Here is a 20,227-nt window from a genome sequence, read left to right as displayed (position 1 = left end):
TCTCCTCAGTGCAGAGCCCTCTACAGTGGAGTAGATATAATGAGGTGGTCACTATATCCCCTCCATTCTGGTCTCCTCAGTGCAGAGCCCTCTACAGTGGAGTAGATATAATGAGGTGGTCACTATATCCCCTCCATTCTGGTCTCCTCAGTGCAGAGCCGTCTACAGTGGAGTAGATATAATGAGGTGGTCACTATATCCCCTCCATTCTGGTCTCCTCAGTGCAGAGCCGTCTACAGTGGAGTAGATATAATGAGGTGGTCACTATATCCCCTCCATTCTGGTCTCCTCAGTGCAGAGCCGTCTACAGTGGAGTAGATATAATGAGGTGGTCACTATATCCCCTCCATTCTGGTCTCCTCAGTGCAGAGCCGTCTACAGTGGAGTAGATATAATGAGGTGGTCACTATATCCCCTCCATTCTAGTCTCCTCACTGCAGAGCCCTCTACAGTGGAGTAGATATAATGAGGTGGTCACTATATCCCCTCCATTCTGGTCTCCTCAGGGCAGAGCTGTCTACAGTGGAGTAGATATAATGAGGTGGTCACTATATCCCCTCCATTCTAGTCTTCTCAGGGCAGAGCCGTCTACAGTGGAGTAGATATAATGAGGTGGTCACTATATCCCCTCCATTCTAGTCTCCTCAGTGCAGAGCTGTCTACAGTGGAGTAGATATAATGAGGTGGTCACTATATCCCTCCATTCTGGTATCCTCAGTGCAGAGCCGTCTACAGTGGAGTAGATATAATGAGGTGGTCACTATATCCCTCCATTCTGGTCTCCTCAGTGCAGAGCTGTCTATAGTGGAGTAGATATAATGAGGTGGTCACTATATCCCTCCATTCTGGTCTCCTCAGTGCAGAGCTGTCTATAGTGGAGGGGCGATAATGAGGACCACAACAAATCCCCTCCATTGTAGGCGCAACCCTGCTGCTTCCTGCCCGCTGCACTGACGAGGCCCCGCCCCTTCCGGTGACGTGCTGCTTCCCGCCCACAGCGCTGCACTGACGAGGCCCCGCCCTTTCCGGTGACGTTATTCTTTCAGGAAATCCGCTCCACTCTAGACGCTCCCGCAGCCTGACAACTCCAGGCAGAATAAACATTGTATTTCTGAGTCCAGGTGATCACAGAGGTGATTATAATTGAAACGGGGGAGGGGGTGAGACCCCCATATGGAGGGGCGAATCCACAGAAGGGGGACTGCAGGGGGGGTGACACCACAGGAGGGGTGCTGCAAGGGGGGGGTGAGACCACAGGAGAGGGCTGCAGGGGGGGGGCGATACCACAGGAGAGGGCTGCTGGGGGGGGCGATACCACAGGAGAGGGCTGCTGGGGGGGGCGAAGCCACAGAAGGGGGGTATGCAGGAGGGGGCGATACCACAGGAGAGGGCTGCAGGGGGGGGCGAAGCCACAGAAGGGGGTATGCAGGAGGGGGTGAGACCACAGGAGAGGGCTGCAGGGGGGGGCGAAGCCACAGAAGGGGGGATGCAGGAGGGGGCGATACCACAGGAGAGGGCTGCAGGGGGTGGCGAAGCCACAGAAGGGGGGTATGCAGGAGGGGGTGAGACCACAGGAGAGGGCTGCAGGGGGGGGGGCGAAGCCACAGAAGGGGGGGATGCAGGAGGGGGCGATACCACAGGAGAGGGCTGCAGGGGGGAGCGAAGCCACAGAAGGGGGGTATGCAGGAGGGGGTGAGACTACAGGAGAGGGCTGCAGGGGGGGGCGAAGCCACAGAAGGGGGGTATGCAGGAGGGGGTGAGACTACAGGAGAGGGCTGCAGGAGGGGGTGAGACCACAGGAGAGGGCTGCAGGAGGGGGTGAGACCACAGGAGAGGGCTGCAGGGGGGGCAAAGCCACAGAAATGGGGGGGATGCAGGAGGGGGTGAGACCACAGGAGAGGGATGCAGGGGGGGAAAAGCCACAGAAATGGGGGGGATGCAGGAGTGAGTGAGATCACAGGAGGGGAGGCTGCAGGGGGGGGGCGAAGCTACAGGAAGGGGGGATGCAGGAGGGGCAAAGCCTGCATGATTATAGTTGACGCTCCATGTTGGAAGGGGGGCATGCACCGGGTGACGCTGTATGTTAAGGGCATGCACTGGGCGACGCTGCATGTTGGGGGGGGCTTGCACTGGGCGACGCTGCATGTTGGGGGGGCTTGCACTGGGCGACGCTGCATGTTGGGGGGGGGCTTGCACTGGGCGACGCTGCATTTTGGGGGGGGCTTGCACTGGGCGACGCTGCATGTTGGGGGGGGCTTGCACTGGGCGATGCTGCATTTTGGGGGGGGCTTGCACTGGGTGACGCTGCATGTTGGGGGGGCTTGCACTGGGTGAAGCTGCATGTTGGGGGGGCTTGCACTGGGTGACGCTGCATGTTGGGGGGGCATGCATTGGGGGCTTGCAGTCTCCCCTCCATCATTCCGCTCTAATGCACAGATATTAGAATATTCGTCTCCAAACACATGAAAAATTCTCCAAACCTGACCTGAGCCACTGCTTGTGATGGGGAAAGCTGTTTTCTCATTATGGCCTCCGGTGCGTGTTTAATCTTTTTTTGCACGTACCAGCGACACGGAGACACGTACACCAATGTTACCCTATGGTAACAGGCGCACACACGTAAAACCACACGGAACGTGTGTCCTTGTGGATTGTACGTGTGTGGGTTTTTAAACACGGCTGACATGTCCACGTATCTCCGGCATCACGCAGACACGGACCCGCTAAAGTCATTGGGTCCGTGTCTGCACGTATGTGATACGGACGTGTGTTTTCCGTACGGTCCGTGTGGGTTTTTTTGTTTTTAAAAAGGTGAAACTGCTTAAGACACACGGACTGAACACGAATATGACACGTGCGTATCTCACACATATATGGACATTCAACACGCACAGCAAGCATACGCCATCACACTGTCACACGTACCGGAGAAACGGACATCCAAAACGGAACACGGACCCGAAACCAGACCGCGAGACACGCACGTGTTTTCTGCGGACATGTGTTTCAGGCCTAAGGCTGCGCCGGAGGGGGTTATTGCCTGCGCCGGAGGGGGTTATTGCCTGCGCCGGAGGGGGTTAATGCCTGCGCCGGAGGGGGTTAATGCCTGCGCCGGAGGGGGTTAATGCCTGCGCCGGAGGGGGTTAATGCCTGCGCCGGAGGGGGTTATTGCCTGCGCCAGAATCCTCCCCAGCATCGTATATCCCAGCCAATCCACCCAGCATCGTACACCCCGTAAACCTGCCACCACAGGCATCCCCCACAGCATTTCACCCTCCTTGATTCCCCCCACCCCCATCCACCAGAGGCACCCCCACAGCATCGTACACCCTCCCCCTATATCCCACCATAGGCAAACCCCCAGTGTTGTACACCACCCAAATCCCGCCGCAGGCATCCCACCAACATCATACACCGCCAAAATTACATCGCAGACATCCCCCCAATGTCGTACACCGCCCAAATCCCACCGCAGGCATCTACCCCAGCGTCGAACACCGCCAAAATTACACCGCAACCATCCCCCCAGCGTCGTACATCGCCCAAATCCCACCGCAGGCTCCCCCCCCCCCAGCGTCGTACACCACCCAAATGCCACCGCATGCATCCCCCCCAGTGTCATACACTGCCCAAATCCCACCGCAGACATCCTCACTGCGACTTACACCGCCCATATCCCACCGCAGACATCCTCCCGGCGTCATACACCACTCAAATCTTCCGCAGGCATCCCCCTTAAGTGTAATACCCCCAAAACCACCAAGCATTGTACCACAAGCATCATACCATCCCAAACGTCGTACCCCCGAAAAAACTTCAAGCATTGTATACAAAGCGTCGTACCCCCCAAGCCCTTCCCAAGCGTCGTTCCCCCCCCCCCCCCCCTTCCCCCAAACCCACCTAAGTTCCACCACAGGCAATCCCCCTGCATTTTACACCACTACAAGCATCCTCCTCCATCATCTTACACCCCCCCCCCAAATTCCCCAGCATTGTACATTGTAACATCGCACTAGGGCCCCCCCCTTCCCGTGGAGCCCCAGCGGCATCGCATCAGGCCCCCCGACCAGAGGAGACCCCCAGTGGCATCACATTAGCCCCCCCACCAGAGGGGCCCCCAGTGAAATGGAATTATACCAATCTGCCTTTAGGCCCTTGAAGTCGCTCTGCTAACGTCAAGCCTTGAAGTCTGTGTCTTCTCAGGTGTTTCCCCTCTTGCAACCCCTAATTCAAGGAAAGAACCAACCATCGCTGAGTCCCAGTGTCCCTATTATCCTCAGTCCCTTAACAATATCCTCGTTGTTTGTTAGGACGAGGTCCAAGATGGCCGCTCCCCTCGTATATTCTTCTACTAGCTGAGAGGTGAAGTTGTCTGCAAGGAGGATAAAAATTGGCTGGAGCCTTTCCTCTTACCTGTGAGGGTTTCCCACTAAATGTCCGGGGAGGTGAAGTCTCCCATGATCACTATTTCATGTTTTTTTTTAAAATGTGGCCATTTGGTGTGAAATAATCTCTTCTGTGTGACCCGGTGGTGTGTAATAAACAGCTATTATCATGTGCTTCCCGTTATTTATTCCATGAATTCTCACCCAGATATCTTCTAATAGATTCTCATTCTTTGAAGCTTTAATTTCTGTGACATGTACAATGCCGCTCCTCCTCCTCATCTTTTGTTCTGTCCTTTGTGAATAAGTTGTCTTCTTCCATCTGTATGTTCCCATCGTGCCGGTCTCTCCACCAGGTTTCTGTGACGCGGATGACGCTATCCTCCTCCTTCTGTATTACCAGCTCTAGTTCTCCTTAATCCCAGGCTTTGTTCTCTATTGCTCCCTTTTCTTAGATTCCTTCTGAGTTTCCTGTCCTCTTTAGTATATCTCATATCCTTGTTTAGGCCTTCATCTGTATGTTCTCATTGTGCCAGTCACTCCACCAGGTTTCAGTGACACTGATGACGCCATCATTCTCCTCCAGTATTACTAGCTCTAGTTCTCCTTGTTTCCCAGGCTTTATGCTCTGTTTCTTCCCTTTTCTTAGATTCCTCCTGAGTATCCTGTCCTCTGTCCTCTTAACCACATTTAATACCATTGAGTAACGTAGTGTGGGCATACTGCCATGGGGGGGGATGTGTGTGTGCGCACCTCTTATCTATATGAGCTTCACATTGCATTCATCTCAGGGGACACTTAGGCCCCGTCACACACGAGATCGCTAACGAGATCGTTGCTGCGTCACAGTTTCCGTGACGCAGCAGCGATCTCGTTGTGTGAGATACCATCCAGCGATCAGGCCCCTGCTGTGACACCGCTAGTCGTTGCTGAATGGTTGGGACCATTTTCTTCAAAGGCGATGTCCTGCTGGGCAGGACGCATCGCGGTGTTTGACGCCTACGAACGACATCCTAACACAGACCCAATGCCCACTGAGATCGTTATACAGGTTGCTGATCGTTACTGCGTCGTTGGTAAGATCTGACTGTGTGACATCTCACCAGCGATCCTTATCCGGTCACATCGTTTTCGGGATCGCTGGTAAGTCGTTAAATGTGACGGGGGCTTTAGACTGTTCATTGGAAGGTCAGTGCATGTAGAAAATGGATCATCCTAGACATTTGACCATAGCCCCATTCATTGTGTGTCCAATACAACAGGAACCCATTGTTTATAAGCACCATATAGAAGACAGTATGGACACCACCGTTATACAGGTATCTACAGAGGGGTGAAAAGTGACAGCAGTGAGCATCCGACCGCTCGGACCGGCACCGATCAGAATGGGGAACTATTATCCCCGGTATAGAAGCAGCAGGGCGGCCGCCACTGCTCTGTTCAGTCTGTACGAGGAGGCTGGAAAAAGCCGAGTGTAGCGCGGAGATGGTGAATGATGGACGCCGGTCGTGTGTGCCCTGCACCTTCACCACAACCAGGGAAACAATCCCTGCTCTACCCATCCATGCCGATCCCACTGACCAATAACTTATCACCGCTCCTCTGGAGGCCGGGTAACTTATCACTAGAAATCCCCTTTAAATAATGAGATGCACAAATCCTAATAACTTACCTTTTATATTTTACCTCGAGCCAAAAAAAATTGTACACGAGCAATGAGCAGTGATGACGCCGCGTCTGCGTGTTCTTATGTCCCCGTGACCAGAAGACGTTTATGTCCTGTGTTACTGACGATAAGAGTCGTCCTGATCAGAGCGAAGCCGCAGAAATATGATCTTATGTCCTCTCTCCACACTAATAAGTGACCATCATAAAGCATCTGACAAGCCGAATCCCCCAATGTCACCTGTACGAATGATGATTCCCCCTGTCATATCCAGCTCCATCATAAAGACCCGGCACAACCGGAGCCGAGATCATCCAGAGAGCGACCAACAAGCATGGACGAGGACAAGAAGGAGACGACAAGAAGAATAACCGACCTCGCCCTACACATCATCTCCCTGCTGAGCGGAGAGGTAAACTCCTGTATATTCTATATTATCTGCTGAGTGGAGGGGTAAACTCCTGTATATTCTATATTATCTGCTGAGCGGAGAGGTAAACTCCTGTATATTCTATATTATCTGCTGAGTGGAGAGGTAAACTCCTGTATATTCTATATTATCTGCTGAGCGGAGAGGTAAACTCCTGTATATTCTATATTATCTGCTGAGTGGAGGGTAAACTCCTGTATATTCTATATTATCTGCTGAGTGGAGGGTAAACTCCTGTATATTCTATATTATCTGCTGAGTGGAGGGTAAACTCCTGTATATTCTATATTATCTGCTGAATGGAGGGTAAACTCCTGTATATTCTATATTATCTGCTGAGTGGAGGGTAAACTCCTGTATATTCTATATTATCTGCTGAGTGGAGGGGTAATCTCCTGTATATTCTATATTATCTGCTGAGTGGAGAGGTAAACTCCTGTATATTCTATATTATCTGCTGAGTGGAGAGGTAAACTCCTGTATATTCTATATTATCTGCTGAGCGGAGAGGTAAACTCCTGTATATTCTATATTATCTGCTGAGTGGAGAGGTAAACTCCTGTATATTCTATATTTTCTGCTGAGCAGAGAGGTAAACTCCTGTATATTCTATATTATCTGCTGAGTGGAGGGGTAAACTCCTGTATATTCTATATTATCTGCTGAGTGGAGAGGTAAACTCCTGTATATTCTATATTATCTGCTGAGTGGAGGGGTAAACTCCTGTATATTCTATATTATCTGCTGAGTGGAGAGGTAAACTCCTGTATATTCTATATTATCTGCTGAGTGGAGGGTAAACTCCTGTATATGCTATATTATCTGCTGAGTGGAGGGGTAAACTCCTGTATATTCTATATTATCTGCTGAGTGGAGGGTAAACTCCTGTATATTCTATATTATCTGCTGAGTGGAGAGGTAAACTCCTGTATATTCTATATTATCTGCTGAGTGGAGAGGTAAACTCCTGTATATTCTATATTATCTGCTGAGTGGAGAGGTAAACTCCTGTATATTCTATATTATCTGCTGAGTGGAGGGTAAACTCCTGTATATTCTATATTATCTGCTGAGTGGAGGGTAAACTCCTGTATATTCTATATTATCTGCTGAGTGGAGAGGTAAACTCCTGTATATTCTATATTATCTGCTTAGTGGAGAGGTAAACGCCTGTATATTCTATATTATCTGCTGAGTGGAGAGGTAAACTCCTGTATATTCTATATTATCTGCTGAGTGGAGGGTAAACTCCTGTATATGCTATATTATCTGCTGAGTGGAGGGGTAAACTCCTGTATATTCTATATTATCTGCTGAGTGGAGGGTAAACTCCTGTATATTCTATATTATCTGCTGAGTGGAGAGGTAAACTCCTGTATATTCTATATTATCTGCTGAGTGGAGAGGTAAACTCCTGTATATTCTATATTATCTGCTGAGTGGAGAGGTAAACTCCTGTATATTCTATATTATCTGCTGAGTGGAGGGTAAACTCCTGTATATTCTATATTATCTGCTGAGTGGAGGGTAAACTCCTGTATATTCTATATTATCTGCTGAGTGGAGAGGTAAACTCCTGTATATTCTATATTATCTGCTGAGTGGAGAGGTAAACTCCTGTATATTCTATATTATCTGCTGAGTGGAGGGTAAACTCCTGTATATTCTATATTATCTGCTGAGTGGAGGGTAAACTCCTGTATATTCTATATTATCTGCTGAGTGGAGGGTAAACTCCTGTATATGCTATATTATCTGCTGAGTGGAGAGGTAAACTCCTGTATAGTCTATATTATCTGCTGAGTGGAGAGGTAAACTCCTGTATATTCTATATTATCTGCTGAGTGGAGAGGTAAACTCCTGTATATTCTATATTATCTGCTGAGTGGAGAGGTAAACTCCTGTATATTCTATATTATCTGCTGAGTGGAGGGTAAACTCCTGTATATTCTATATTATCTGCTGAGGGGAGAGGTAAACTCCTGTATATTCTAAATTATCTGCTGAGTGGAGAGGTAAACTCCTGTATATTCTATATTATCTGCTGAGTGGAGAGGTAAACTCCTGTATATTCTATATTATCTGCTGAGCGGAGAGGTAAACTCCTGTATATTCTATATTTTCTGCTGAGTGGAGAGGTAAACTCCTGTATATTCTATATTTTCTGCTGAGGGGAGAGGTAAACTCCTGTATATTCTAAATTATCTGCTGAGTGGAGAGGTAAACTCCTGTATATTCTATATTATCTGCTGAGTGGAGAGGTAAACTCCTGTATATTCTATATTATTTGCTGAGTGGAGATGTAAACTCCTGTATGTCATGATGTATTTTACCTTCTCACTGTATTTGCTGTAATACTATGTCTTGGGATGTAAGTAACCATACCTTCCCCCCATCTCCTGTGTCTCTGGGCCCATAATGCAATTATCTCTTGTCCACACAGCCAGGGGAACTTCTCATTGTTTCGTAAGCAGTGGATAACGCCAACTACACAAACCTGTAGACATCTCGGAGCCAACCTTCTAGAATCTTCTAGTGGGCCCAACCATTGCATAGACCCCTACCCTTGAGGGGCGGGCCCACGAGCTCAGACAATTCACTCCTGTTTCTAAATGCAGTGTGGAGCTGAGTTTTGAAGAGGAAGGGAACGAGATCTGATTCTGCGGACAGATCTCGCCGTCCAGTGGATTGTGTGGGATTTCTGGGACTCTGAAGAGGACTATTTCGTCGTGATCTGGCACTTTGGATTATCGGGAGGTGCCCCCGAATCTGTTTTATTTGGACTTGTCGTGTGCTGTTCCTGTATTCCTGTTAGTAAACCTGTTGGATCATCCTCGGCCTGTTGTCTCTCTTTGCTCTGATGTACACCCCATCACAAACTGGTGGCAGCAGCGGGATCAGAGCAGAAGAAATGGAGGACAACGGCCAATCAACGTCTGAAACTAGAACCTCAGGATACAGGAACTGGACTGTGATGAGCCTACAAACAAAGGCCCGTGAATTAGGTGTCGGCTACAAAGGACTCTCTAAGGAGCAACTAATTGAGGCATTGGAAAACGCTTGCCTGCAAGATGGCACCGAGGAACAATTTCCACAGCAAGGGGAGCAAAGACGGGAGCTGGAGGTAAATACCCAAAAAAGTCAATGGGTTGTGTGGTACGAGGAGGAGATGGCCTTGCTGGGAGAGGAGACCACCATAGAATATAAGATGGAGGTCATGCGTGGAGCTAAAGAGAAGGAGCGCAGGATGGAGGAGATGGCACTGCTGGATAAGCAGCTCGCTGTGGATGCCGCGAGAGGTTCCAGACAGACTGTAACCCCAGCACCCATCATGAGGGAACTTCCCAGGGTGTCCCGCAAAGACTTCAAGCAGTTTAATGAGGCTGCTGGTGACATTGAGGGCTTCTTCCAGGACTTTGAGCATCAGTGTCGATTAATGGAAGTCCTAGAAAGGGAGCGCGTGCGGCATCTGGTTGGGCTCTTAGAGGATGGAGCTGCCGCAGCCTATAGAGCTATGGACCCTCGGTGGAACTGTGAGTATGCGGATATTAAACAGACTATTCTAGAACATTATGCTGTAACGCCAGACACTTACAGGACTCAGTTCCGTACTTTAGCATGTGATGAGGAAGTGTCCTTCAAGATGTATGCCCACAAACTCAAACATCTGTGGCATCGTTGGCTGGAGGCAGAGGAGGCAGAGAAGGCCTTAACCTTGGAGACCGTCCTCCAGGTCCTCCTAAAAGAGCAGTTTTACTTCAAGTGCCCCGCTGAGATCCGGGAATGGGTGCGTGAAAGGAGACCAGCCACTGTGGAGGAAGCTGCAGCTCTAGCTGATGAGGCTCTCACCATTAACCCTCAGTGGAAAAAACTACTACCCAGTGAGAAAAAAAAAACACCAACCCCCCAACGCTGGCGGCCCCTGGTCCTTCTGGCCCCAATGTTCACCATCACCCTAGACCGTCAACTCATGGGGACCTTCGTGTGACTGTGCCTCGCATTACTCGTGCTCCACCTTTGGGAATACGATGTGGAGGAAGAATCCCAGAGCGCAGATGTTATGGGTGTGGGCAGCCTGGGCACATGCAATTCCAATGTCCAGGTGTTCGGAGACAGAACAGCTACAGACCGCCTTTGCCTGTTCATTATCTACAGACACCTTCACCAGGAGAAGAGCTGGATTCTGTACCTGATGACTTGCCAAGTGACTCAGATATCCTGGCTCCCCTACCCGGAGTCTATGGGGTGCGAGCTCCAGCCACCTGTTCTTCTGATCTTCAGGACAAACATCTACAGGAGGTCGTGCTGGATGGCCAAAAAGTTGTTGGCTTCCGTGACACTGGGGCTTTCCTCACCATAGCCGATCCCCGAGTAATTCAACCACAAGCAATTCAAAAGGGACCAGGAATTGCCATTGAACTGGCAGGAGGTACCCAGAGATATATTCCAAGAGCGAGTGTGACCCTGGATTATGGCTTTGGGGCAAAACAATGTGTGGTCGGTGTGATGAGCGGCCTCCCTGCAGACGTTCTTCTAGGAAATGATGTGGGGAATCTTCATTGCCACTTTGTCGGTGCGGTAACCAGAAGTCAAGCCAAGAGAGCAGCCCATGTGGACGTGTACAACCCATCCATGGAAATGAGGCCACCAGAACTTCCATTACAGCCGTACTGTGGCCAAGCCTCTTACAGACCTGACCAAGAAAACAATGCCCCGGCTGGTGATCTGGACTCCAGCCTGTGATGAGGCTTTTAACCGGCTGAAGGACGCTCTGGTCTGCGATCCTGTCCTGGCTGCTCCAGACTACAAGCGGAGATTTATTGTGCAAACGGACGCCTCTGCTTATGGACTGGGAGCTGTCCTCAGCCAGGTGAATGCAGCTGGGGACGAACACCCCATTGCCTACCTCAGCAGGAAACTGCTGGACCGAGAAGTGGCCTATGCAACTGTTGAAAAAGAATGTCTGGCTGTAGTGTGGGCCCTTAAGAAACTACGGCCGTATCTGTATGGACGGGAATTCACTGTGGTTACTGATCACAATCCCCTCACCTGGCTGAACAGAGTCTCTGGGGACAATGGACGATTACTGCGATGGAGCCTGGCTCTGCAGCCCTATAACTTTACCATACAATATAGAAGGGGCAGCCAACACCAAAATGCAGATGGACTGTCCAGGCAAGAGGAGCCTTGAGTCCTGTCAGCCATGCCTGCGTGTACTTAACCAGCGACCTGTAGAGGTCCCTAGTACGTACACAAGTTGGGAGGGGAAGGAATTGTCATGATGTATTTTACCTTCTCACTGTATTTGCTGTAATACTATGTCTTGGGATGTAAGTAACCATACCTTCCCCCCCATCTCCTGTGTCTCTGGGCCCATAATGCAATTATCTCTTGTCCACACAGCCAGGGGAACTTCCCATTGTTTCGTAAGCAGTGGATAACGCCAACTACACAAACCTGTAGACATCTCGGAGCCAACCTTCTAGAATCTTCTAGTGGGCCCAACCATTGCATAGACCCCTACCCTTGAGGGGCGGGCCCACGAGCTCAGACAATTCACTCCTGTTTCTAAATGCAGTTGGGAGCTGAGTTTTGAAGAGGAAGGGAGCGAGATCTGATTCTGCGGACAGATCTCGCCGTCCAGTGGATTGTGTGGGATTTCTGGGACTCTGAAGAGGACTATTTCGTCGTGATCTGGCACTTTGGATTATCGGGAGGTGCCCCCGAATCTGTTTTATTTGGACTTGTCGTGTGCTGTTCCTGTATTCCTGTTAGTAAACCTGTTGGATCATCCTCGGCCTGTTGTCTCTCTTTGCTCTGATGTACACCCCGTCACACTGTATATTCTATATTATCTGCTGAGTGGAGAGGTAAACTCCTGTATATTCTATATTATCTGCTGAGTGGAGAGGTAAACTCCTGTATATTCTATATTATCTGCTTAGTGGAGGGTAAACTCCTGTATATTCTATATTATCTACTGAGTGGAGAGTAATCTCCTGTATATTCTATATTATCTGCTGAGTGGAGAGGTAAACTCCTGTATATTCTATATTATCTGCTGAGTGGAGAGGTAAACTCCTGTATATTCTATAGTATCTGCTGAGTGGAGGGTAAACTCCTGTATATTCTATATTATCTGCTGAGTGGAGGGTAAACTCCTGTATATTCTATATTATCTGCTGAGTGGAGAGGTAAACTCCTGTATATTCTATATTATCTGCTGAGTGGAGAGGTAAACTCCTGTATATTCTATATTATCTGCTGAGTGGAGAGGTAATCTCCTGTATATTCTATATTATCTGCTGAGTGGAGGGTAAACTCTTGTATATTCTATATTATCTGCTGAGTGGAGAGGTAAACTCTTGTATATTCTATATTATCTGCTGAGTGGAGGGGTAAACTCCTGTATATTCTATATTATCTGCTGAGTGGAGAGGTAAACTCCTGTATATTCTATATTATCTGCTGAGCGGAGAGGTAAACTCCTGTATATTCTATATTATCTGCTGAGTGGAGGGGTAAACTCCTGTATATTCTATATTATCTGCTGAGTGGAGAGGTAATCTCCTGTATATTCTATATTATCTGCTGAGTGGAGGGTAAACTCTTGTATATTCTATATTATCTGCTGAGTGGAGAGGTAAACTCTTGTATATTCTATATTATCTGCTGAGTGGAGGGGTAAACTCCTGTATATTCTATATTATCTGCTGAGTGGAGAGGTAAACTCCTGTATATTCTATATTATCTGCTGAGCGGAGAGGTAAACTCCTGTATATTCTATATTATCTGCTGAGTGGAGGGGTAAACTCCTGTATATTCTATATTATCTGCTGAGTGGAGGGGTAAATTCCTGTATATTCTATATTATCTGCTGAGTGGAGGGTAAACTCCTGTGTATTCTATATTATCTGCTGAGTGGAGAGGTAAACTCCTGTATATTCTATATTATCTGCTGAGGGGAGAGGTAAACTCCTGTATATTCTATATTATCTGCTGAGTGGAGGGGTAAACTCCTGTATATTCTATATTATCTGCTGAGTGGAGGGTAAACTCCTGTATATTCTATATTATCTGCTGAGTGGAGGGGTAAACTCCTGTATATTCTATATTATCTGCTGAGTGGAGGGTAAACTCCTGTATATTCTATATTATCTGCTGAGTGGAGGGTAAACTCCTGTATATTCTATATTATCTGCTGAGTGGAGAGGTAAACTCCTGTATATTCTATATTATCTGCTGAGTGGAGGGTAAACTCCTGTATATTCTATATTATCTGCTGAGTGGAGGGTAAACTCCTGTATATTCTATATTATCTGCTGAGTGGAGGGTAAACTCCTGTATATTCTATATTATCTGCTGAGGGGAGGGTAAACTCCTGTATATTCTATATTATCTGCTGAGTGGAGGGTAAACTCCTGTATATTCTATATTATCTGCTGTGTGGAGAGGTAAACTCCTGTATATTCTATATTATCTGCTGAGTGGAGAGGTAAACTCCTGTATATTCTATATTATCTGCTGAGCGGAGAGGTAAACTCCTGTATATTCTATATTATCTGCTGAGTGGAGAGGTAAACTCCTGTATATTCTATATTATCTGCTGAGTGGAGGGTAAACTCCTGTATATTCTATATTATCTGCTGAGTGGAGGGGTAAACTCCTGTATATTCTATATTATCTGCTGAGTGGAGGGGTAAACTCCTGTATATTCTATATTATCTGCTGAGTGGAGAGGTAAACTCCTGAATATTCTATATTATCTGCTGAGTGGAGGGTAAACTCCTGTATATTCTATATTATCTGCTGTGTGGAGAGGTAAACTCCTGTATATTCTATATTATCTGCTGAGTGGAGAGGTAAACTCCTGTATATTCTATATTATCTGCTGAGTGGAGAGATAAACTCCTGTATATTCTATATTATCTGCTGAGTGGAGGGTAAACTCCTGTATATTCTATATTATCTGCTGAGTGGAGAGGTAAACTCCTGTATATTCTATATTATCTGCTGAGTGGGGGGGTAAACTCCTGTATATTCTATATTATCTGCTGAGTGGAGGGGTAAACTCCTGTATATTCTATATTATCTGCTGAGTGGAGAGGTAAACTTCTGTATATTCTATATTATTTGCTGAGCGGAGCGTAAACTCCTGTATATTCTATATTATCTGCTGAGTGGAGGGGTAAACTGTAACATTATATCCCCCCAGCCTGTATCATATTGCAATCAGGCCTCAGCAGTAGCTATTGTCCTTGATTTGGTGGGGGTTGCATATATATTGTTCTCCTCTGCAGGGGGCTTCCCTAGTACACAATCTCTGGAGACTATAGGTGGTGTCACACACGACAACGACGTCGCTGCTAAGTCATCATTTTCTGTGACGTAGCAGCGAAGTCTCGTCGCTGTCGCTGTGTGTGACATCCAACATCGACCTGGCCCCTGCTGTGAGGTCGCCGGTCGTTGCTGAATGTCCAGCTTCATTTTTTGGACGTTGGTCTTCCACTGTGAAGCGCACATCGCTGTGTGTGACAGCAAGAGAGCGACGAACTGAAGCGAGCAGGGAGCCGGCGTCTGGCAGCCTGCGGTAAGCTGTAACCACGGTAAACATCGGGTAACCAAGAAGCTTTTTGCTTGGTTACCTGATATTTACCTTAGTTACTAGCGTCCGCCGCTCTCACGCTGCCAGTGCCGGATCCCTGCATACTGTGATAACATGCTCGGGGATCGCCTTTGCTGGGTTCAAAGGGCACGTATTCACCTCAGGCAGACAGCCGAATTCCAGGTGTAACTGACGCTTGGTCAGGTTTATTGCAGTGAAGCATAAACAAAAAAAAACACCAACAAAATAAATCCTTGCTTGTCCGGCGCTAACTATACAGGATGATATCCTAACTACAAACTGGAGGGTTTCCCCCTTCCAGCTAAACCTTACAAACATCGAGCACTGCTCCTACTCACAAGTGTCTCCTACACAGACAGGCTTTCTGTGTTCGCAGATGGAGCAGCCTCCCCCAACTTCCCAGACTCCTTTTACCTCCGTCCTTCACCTCCCATTAATCCATTAGTAGCCAGGTGATCCTGACCAGGCTAACTCACATAGGACCGATACCGGGGTGAGATATGCCTGCACTCATCCACTAATCTCACATGAATATCACAATACGTAGCTGGAGTACACATCGGGTAATTAACTCGATGTGTACTCTGGCTAGGAGTGCAGGGAGCCAGCGCTAAGCGGTGTGCTCTCACGCTGCCAGTGCCTGCTCCCTGCACACGTAGCTGGAGTACACATCGGGTAATTAGCCTGATGTGTACTCTAGCTAGGAGTGCAGGGAACAGGGAGCCGGCACTGGAAGCGTGAGAGCGGCGGACGCTAGTAAGTAAGGTAAATATCGGGTAACCAAGAGAAGTGCTTTCCTTGGTTACCCAATATTTACCTTAGTTACGCTTCTACGCGTCGCTGGGGGCTGGTCACTGGTCGCTGGTGAGATCTGCCTGTTTGACAGCTCACCAGCGACCATGTAACGACGCAGCAGTGATCCTGATAAGGTCTGATCGCTGGTCGTGATCGCTGCTGCGTCGCTATGTGTGACACCCCTTTAGTCTAGGATCTTCTTTCTAACTAGTAGCTACAAGTAGCAAATGTTAAGGGGGTGTATCTAAGGAGAGGTGGGAGATTCAGACACATGTTTTTTAGTTTAGTTATGCTTTGTTGGGTGAAGGGCGAGGACTTGTGCTGAGGCCAGCTCCTTTTTGCCCGTACATGGACAATTGGACATTGAGGATCAGCTGCCACGCTGCTGGATTTAGGGAACTCATCTGAGGACTGTTGTATTGTATGTAGATCTGTTTCCTTCCTGTGGACTCTAAAGAACCATTTGGATATTGGATGTTTTATGCTCCCTGCCTCAATAAATCTTCTTGGATTGTTCATCGGTCTGGTGTCCCTTACTGCTCTGTCGCATACCCCGTCACAAACTGGTGGCAGCAGCGGGATCAGAGCAGAAGAAATGGAGGGCAACGGCCCATCATTGTCTGAAACCAGAACCTCAGGATACAGGAACTGGACTGTGGTGAGCCTACAAATAAAGGCCCGTGAATTAGGAGTCTGCTACAAAGGACTCTCCAAGGAGCAACTAATTGAGGCATTGGAAAACGCTTGCCTGCAAGATGGCACCGAGGAACAATTTCCACAGCAAGGGGAGGAAAGACAGGAGCTGGAGGTAGATACCCAAAAAAGTCAATGGGTTGTGTGGTATGAGGAGGAGATGGCATTGCTAGGAGATGAGGTCACCACTGAATATAATATGGATGCCATTCGCAGATCTCAAGAGAGGGCATTGCTGGAGAGGAGGTTTTCTGTGGAAGCAGCTAGAGGCTCCAGACAAACTGTAACCACAGCACCAACTATGAGGGAATTCTCCAGAGTGTCCCGCAAGGACTTTAAGACATTTAATGAAGCTGCAGGCGGCATTGAGGGCTTCTTCCAGGGCTTTGAGCATCAGTGCCGATTAATGGAAGTCCCAGAAAGAGAGCGAGTCAGACACCTGGTGGGCCTCTTGGAGGGTGGAGCTGCCGACGCCTATAGAGCTATGGACCCTCAGTGGAATTGTGAGTATGGGGAGATAAAACAGACCATTTTGGAACATTATGCCGTGACCCCAGATACTTATAGGACTCAGTTCCGTACGTTAGCCTGTGATGGAGAAGTGTCTTTCAAGATGTATGCCCACCGACTGAACCAAGTATGCCATCGCTGGCTGGAGGGAGAGGGGGCCTTAACTTGGGAGATCTTCCTCCAGGTCATCCTGAAAGAGCAGTTCTATGCCAGGTGCCCTGCTGAAAACAGGGAATGGGTGCATGAGAGAAAGCCGTCAACTGTGGAACAAGCTGCCGCTCTAGCTGATGAGGTGCTCACTATCAAGCCTCAATGGAAAAGGCTACTAGTCAGTGAGAAAAAAACTACCAGCTCCCCAACACCAGTGGTCCCTTGTCCTTTGGCCTCCAATGTTCACCGTCCCACTAGACTACCAACACATGGCGGACCTCGTGGGAATGTGCCTCCTACTACTCCTGCCTCCACTTTGGGAGTACGACGTGGAGAAAGAATCATAGAACGCAGATGTTATGGATGTGGGCAGCCTGGTCATCTGCAAGCTCACTGTCCAGGTGTTCGGAGGCAAAACAGTTACAGACCCCCTTTGCCTGTCCATTATCTACAGACACCCTCAACAGGAGAAGAGCTGGATTCACTCCCTGATGATTTGCCAAGTGACTCTGATATGTTGACTTCCCTACCAGGAGTCTATGGGGTGCGAGCCACAGCCACCCGTTCTTCTGATCTTCAGCATAAACATCTACAGGAGGTCGTGCTGGATGGCCAAAAAGTTGTTGGCTTTCGTGACATTGGGGCTTTTCTCACCATAGCAGATCCCCGAGTAATTCAACCAGAAGCAATGCAAAAGGCACCAGGAATTGCCATTGAAATGGCTGGAGGTACTCAAAGATACATTCCAAGAGCGAGTGTGACCCTGGATTATGGCTTTGGGGCAAAACAATGCATGATTGGTGTGATGAGCGGCCTTCCTGCAGACATTTTTTTAGGGAATGATGTGGGGAATCTTCAATGCCACTTTTTCAGTGCGATAACCAGAAGTCAAGCCAAGAGAGCAGTAGATGTGGACGTGTTCAACCCATCACTGGAAATGAGACCACCCGAACTACCGTCACAGCCGGTGAGTGATTCTTCTTGTGGGTCTCATATGAATGTCACTTGGGATAAAGTTCAGTTTAGACAAGAGGTAGAGACTGACCCCACCCTGGCTAGCTTTAGAGCTCGGGCTGAAGTAGGGCAGTTAGGAGAAAATGGGGAAAAAATTATCAGAAAATGGACTTCTATATCGGATTACCAACGCTGACTCCTTAGATAAGCCCTGGACTTATAGCAAACAGCTGATCATTCCTCAGAAATACAGAATTTCCCTATTACACCTTGCTCATGACATTTCTACTGCTGGCCATCAAGGGAAAACCCGCACCGAGAGACGATTGACTCAAATTTTCTATTGGCCTCGAATTTCTCAAGCAGTGGCGCATTTCTGCCGAACCTGCGACATATGTCAGCGTTGAGGGCTACCTGGAGATAGGGAGTGGTTGCAAGGGTGCCTTTGTGCTATCATAGAAGAACCCTTTCAAAGAGTAGCTGTCGATATCATTGGACCTCTGGCTAAACCAAGTAAATCTGTAAAGCAGTATATTCTCACTGTTGTGGACTAGGCCACCCGATATCCAGAAGCCGTGGCCTTGTCAAGTATTTCTGTAGCCAAGGTGGCCGAGGCCCTTGTTACCATTTTCACCCGAGTAGGATTCCCAAGTAAGATCTTATCGGACCAAGGCTCCCAGTTCATGTCAGAGTTGGTGCAGTGTCTGTGGCACACCTGTGGAGTACGAGCAATTCGAACTACAGCATACCATCCTCAAACCAATGGACTTTGTGAATGGTTTAATCAAACACTGAAAAATATGCTAAGGGCTTTCACTGACAGGGATTCAGACTGGGAGAAGTACCTACCCCATCTCCTGTTCGCCTATCGGGACGTTCCCCAGGAGTCCACTGGGTTTTCCCCCTTTGAAATACTCTATGGAAGAAAGGTCAGAGGAACCTTAACTCTGCTAAAGGAATATTGGGAGGGGCAAGTTGAAGATACAGGAACCCCTGTTGTTCCATATGTCCTCAAGCTTCGGGAAACCCTGGCTCAACTTGCTAGTTTGGCTCAGGATCATGTCCGGATGGCTCAAACCAGACAGAAGACATGGTATGACCGCAAAGCACGCTATCGAGAATTTGTAGAGGGACAACAAGTCTTAATGATTGTTCCCCATTGGCAAAATAGAAAACTAAACGACACCAATTACCTTCTTGCTCTAGATGATCAGGGTCTAAGACAAAGGACTGTCCATGTGAATATGATTAAGGAGTACCATGATCGGACATTACCTATGATGGCAAGCTGTCGGCTGGCTTCAGAAGATGGTCAGGAGGATGAGGACCCATTACCTGATCTTGTTGAAGCAGCCAGAGGCCCATCGACTGTGGGACAAGTTCCTCTGAGAGATCACTTAGATTCCTTACAGAAAAAACAAATGCTGGGAGTGCTCCATCAGAGACAGGCTGCTTTCTCATCCCGACCAGGTCGAACCACAGTAACCCAACATCATGTGGACACTCAGGGCATCCGTCCCATACAACAGGCTCCCTACCGGGTACCAGAATCAGTTAGAAACACCATGCAGCATGAGCTGGAGGAGATGTTACAGCTTGGGGTGATTCAGGCCTCCCATAGTCCTTGGGCCTCTCCTGTTGTGTTAGTACCAAAGAAAGATGGGAGTACTCGATTTTGTTGAAGAGCGTATCCCCATCTGTATGGAATGTCTTTATCTATCTTTAACAAGGTCATTCCATGAAATATAAAACCAAGTGGCATATCAAACAGGTACGCGTTTCGGAGGGTTACCTCCTTACCTTTTCAATGGCCCTTCACTTGAATGGTTTTGTCTCAGACTAAGGAGGTAACCCTCTGAAACGCGTACCTGTTTGATATGCCACTTGGTTTTATATTTCATGGAATGACTTTTTAAGCAGTTGGAATAAAGAATTAGTTTTATATTCACTCTCGATTCTGGATGCTGGAATTTTTCTACAATATCCTACATGTAACATCTCTTAGGCAGAAAGGGTCA

At 48.2% G+C, this 20,227-nt stretch overlaps 1 protein-coding gene across 1 annotated transcript in view; it reads left to right on the top strand.

Moving 5' to 3' along the window:
• The first annotated feature begins 1,039 nt into the window (after window positions 1–1,039).
• LOC142297102 (uncharacterized) overlaps window positions 1,040–20,227 on the top strand; it is a 55,854-nt gene continuing 36,666 nt past the window's right edge. Inside the window, exons 1-2 of the mRNA XM_075341363.1 lie at window positions 1,040–1,133; window positions 6,326–6,463. Of these exons, the coding sequence (XP_075197478.1) occupies window positions 6,386–6,463 (78 nt within the window). The 5' untranslated portion in view covers window positions 1,040–1,133; window positions 6,326–6,385. The remainder of the gene's footprint in view (window positions 1,134–6,325; window positions 6,464–20,227) is intronic.

This window comes from Anomaloglossus baeobatrachus, chromosome 3, assembly GCF_048569485.1.
Source record: "Anomaloglossus baeobatrachus isolate aAnoBae1 chromosome 3, aAnoBae1.hap1, whole genome shotgun sequence".
Taxonomy (NCBI): Eukaryota; Metazoa; Chordata; class Amphibia; order Anura; family Aromobatidae; genus Anomaloglossus; species Anomaloglossus baeobatrachus.
The sequence above is the reverse complement of the archived record's forward strand: the minus strand, read 5'-3'. Positions and strand labels throughout refer to the sequence as shown.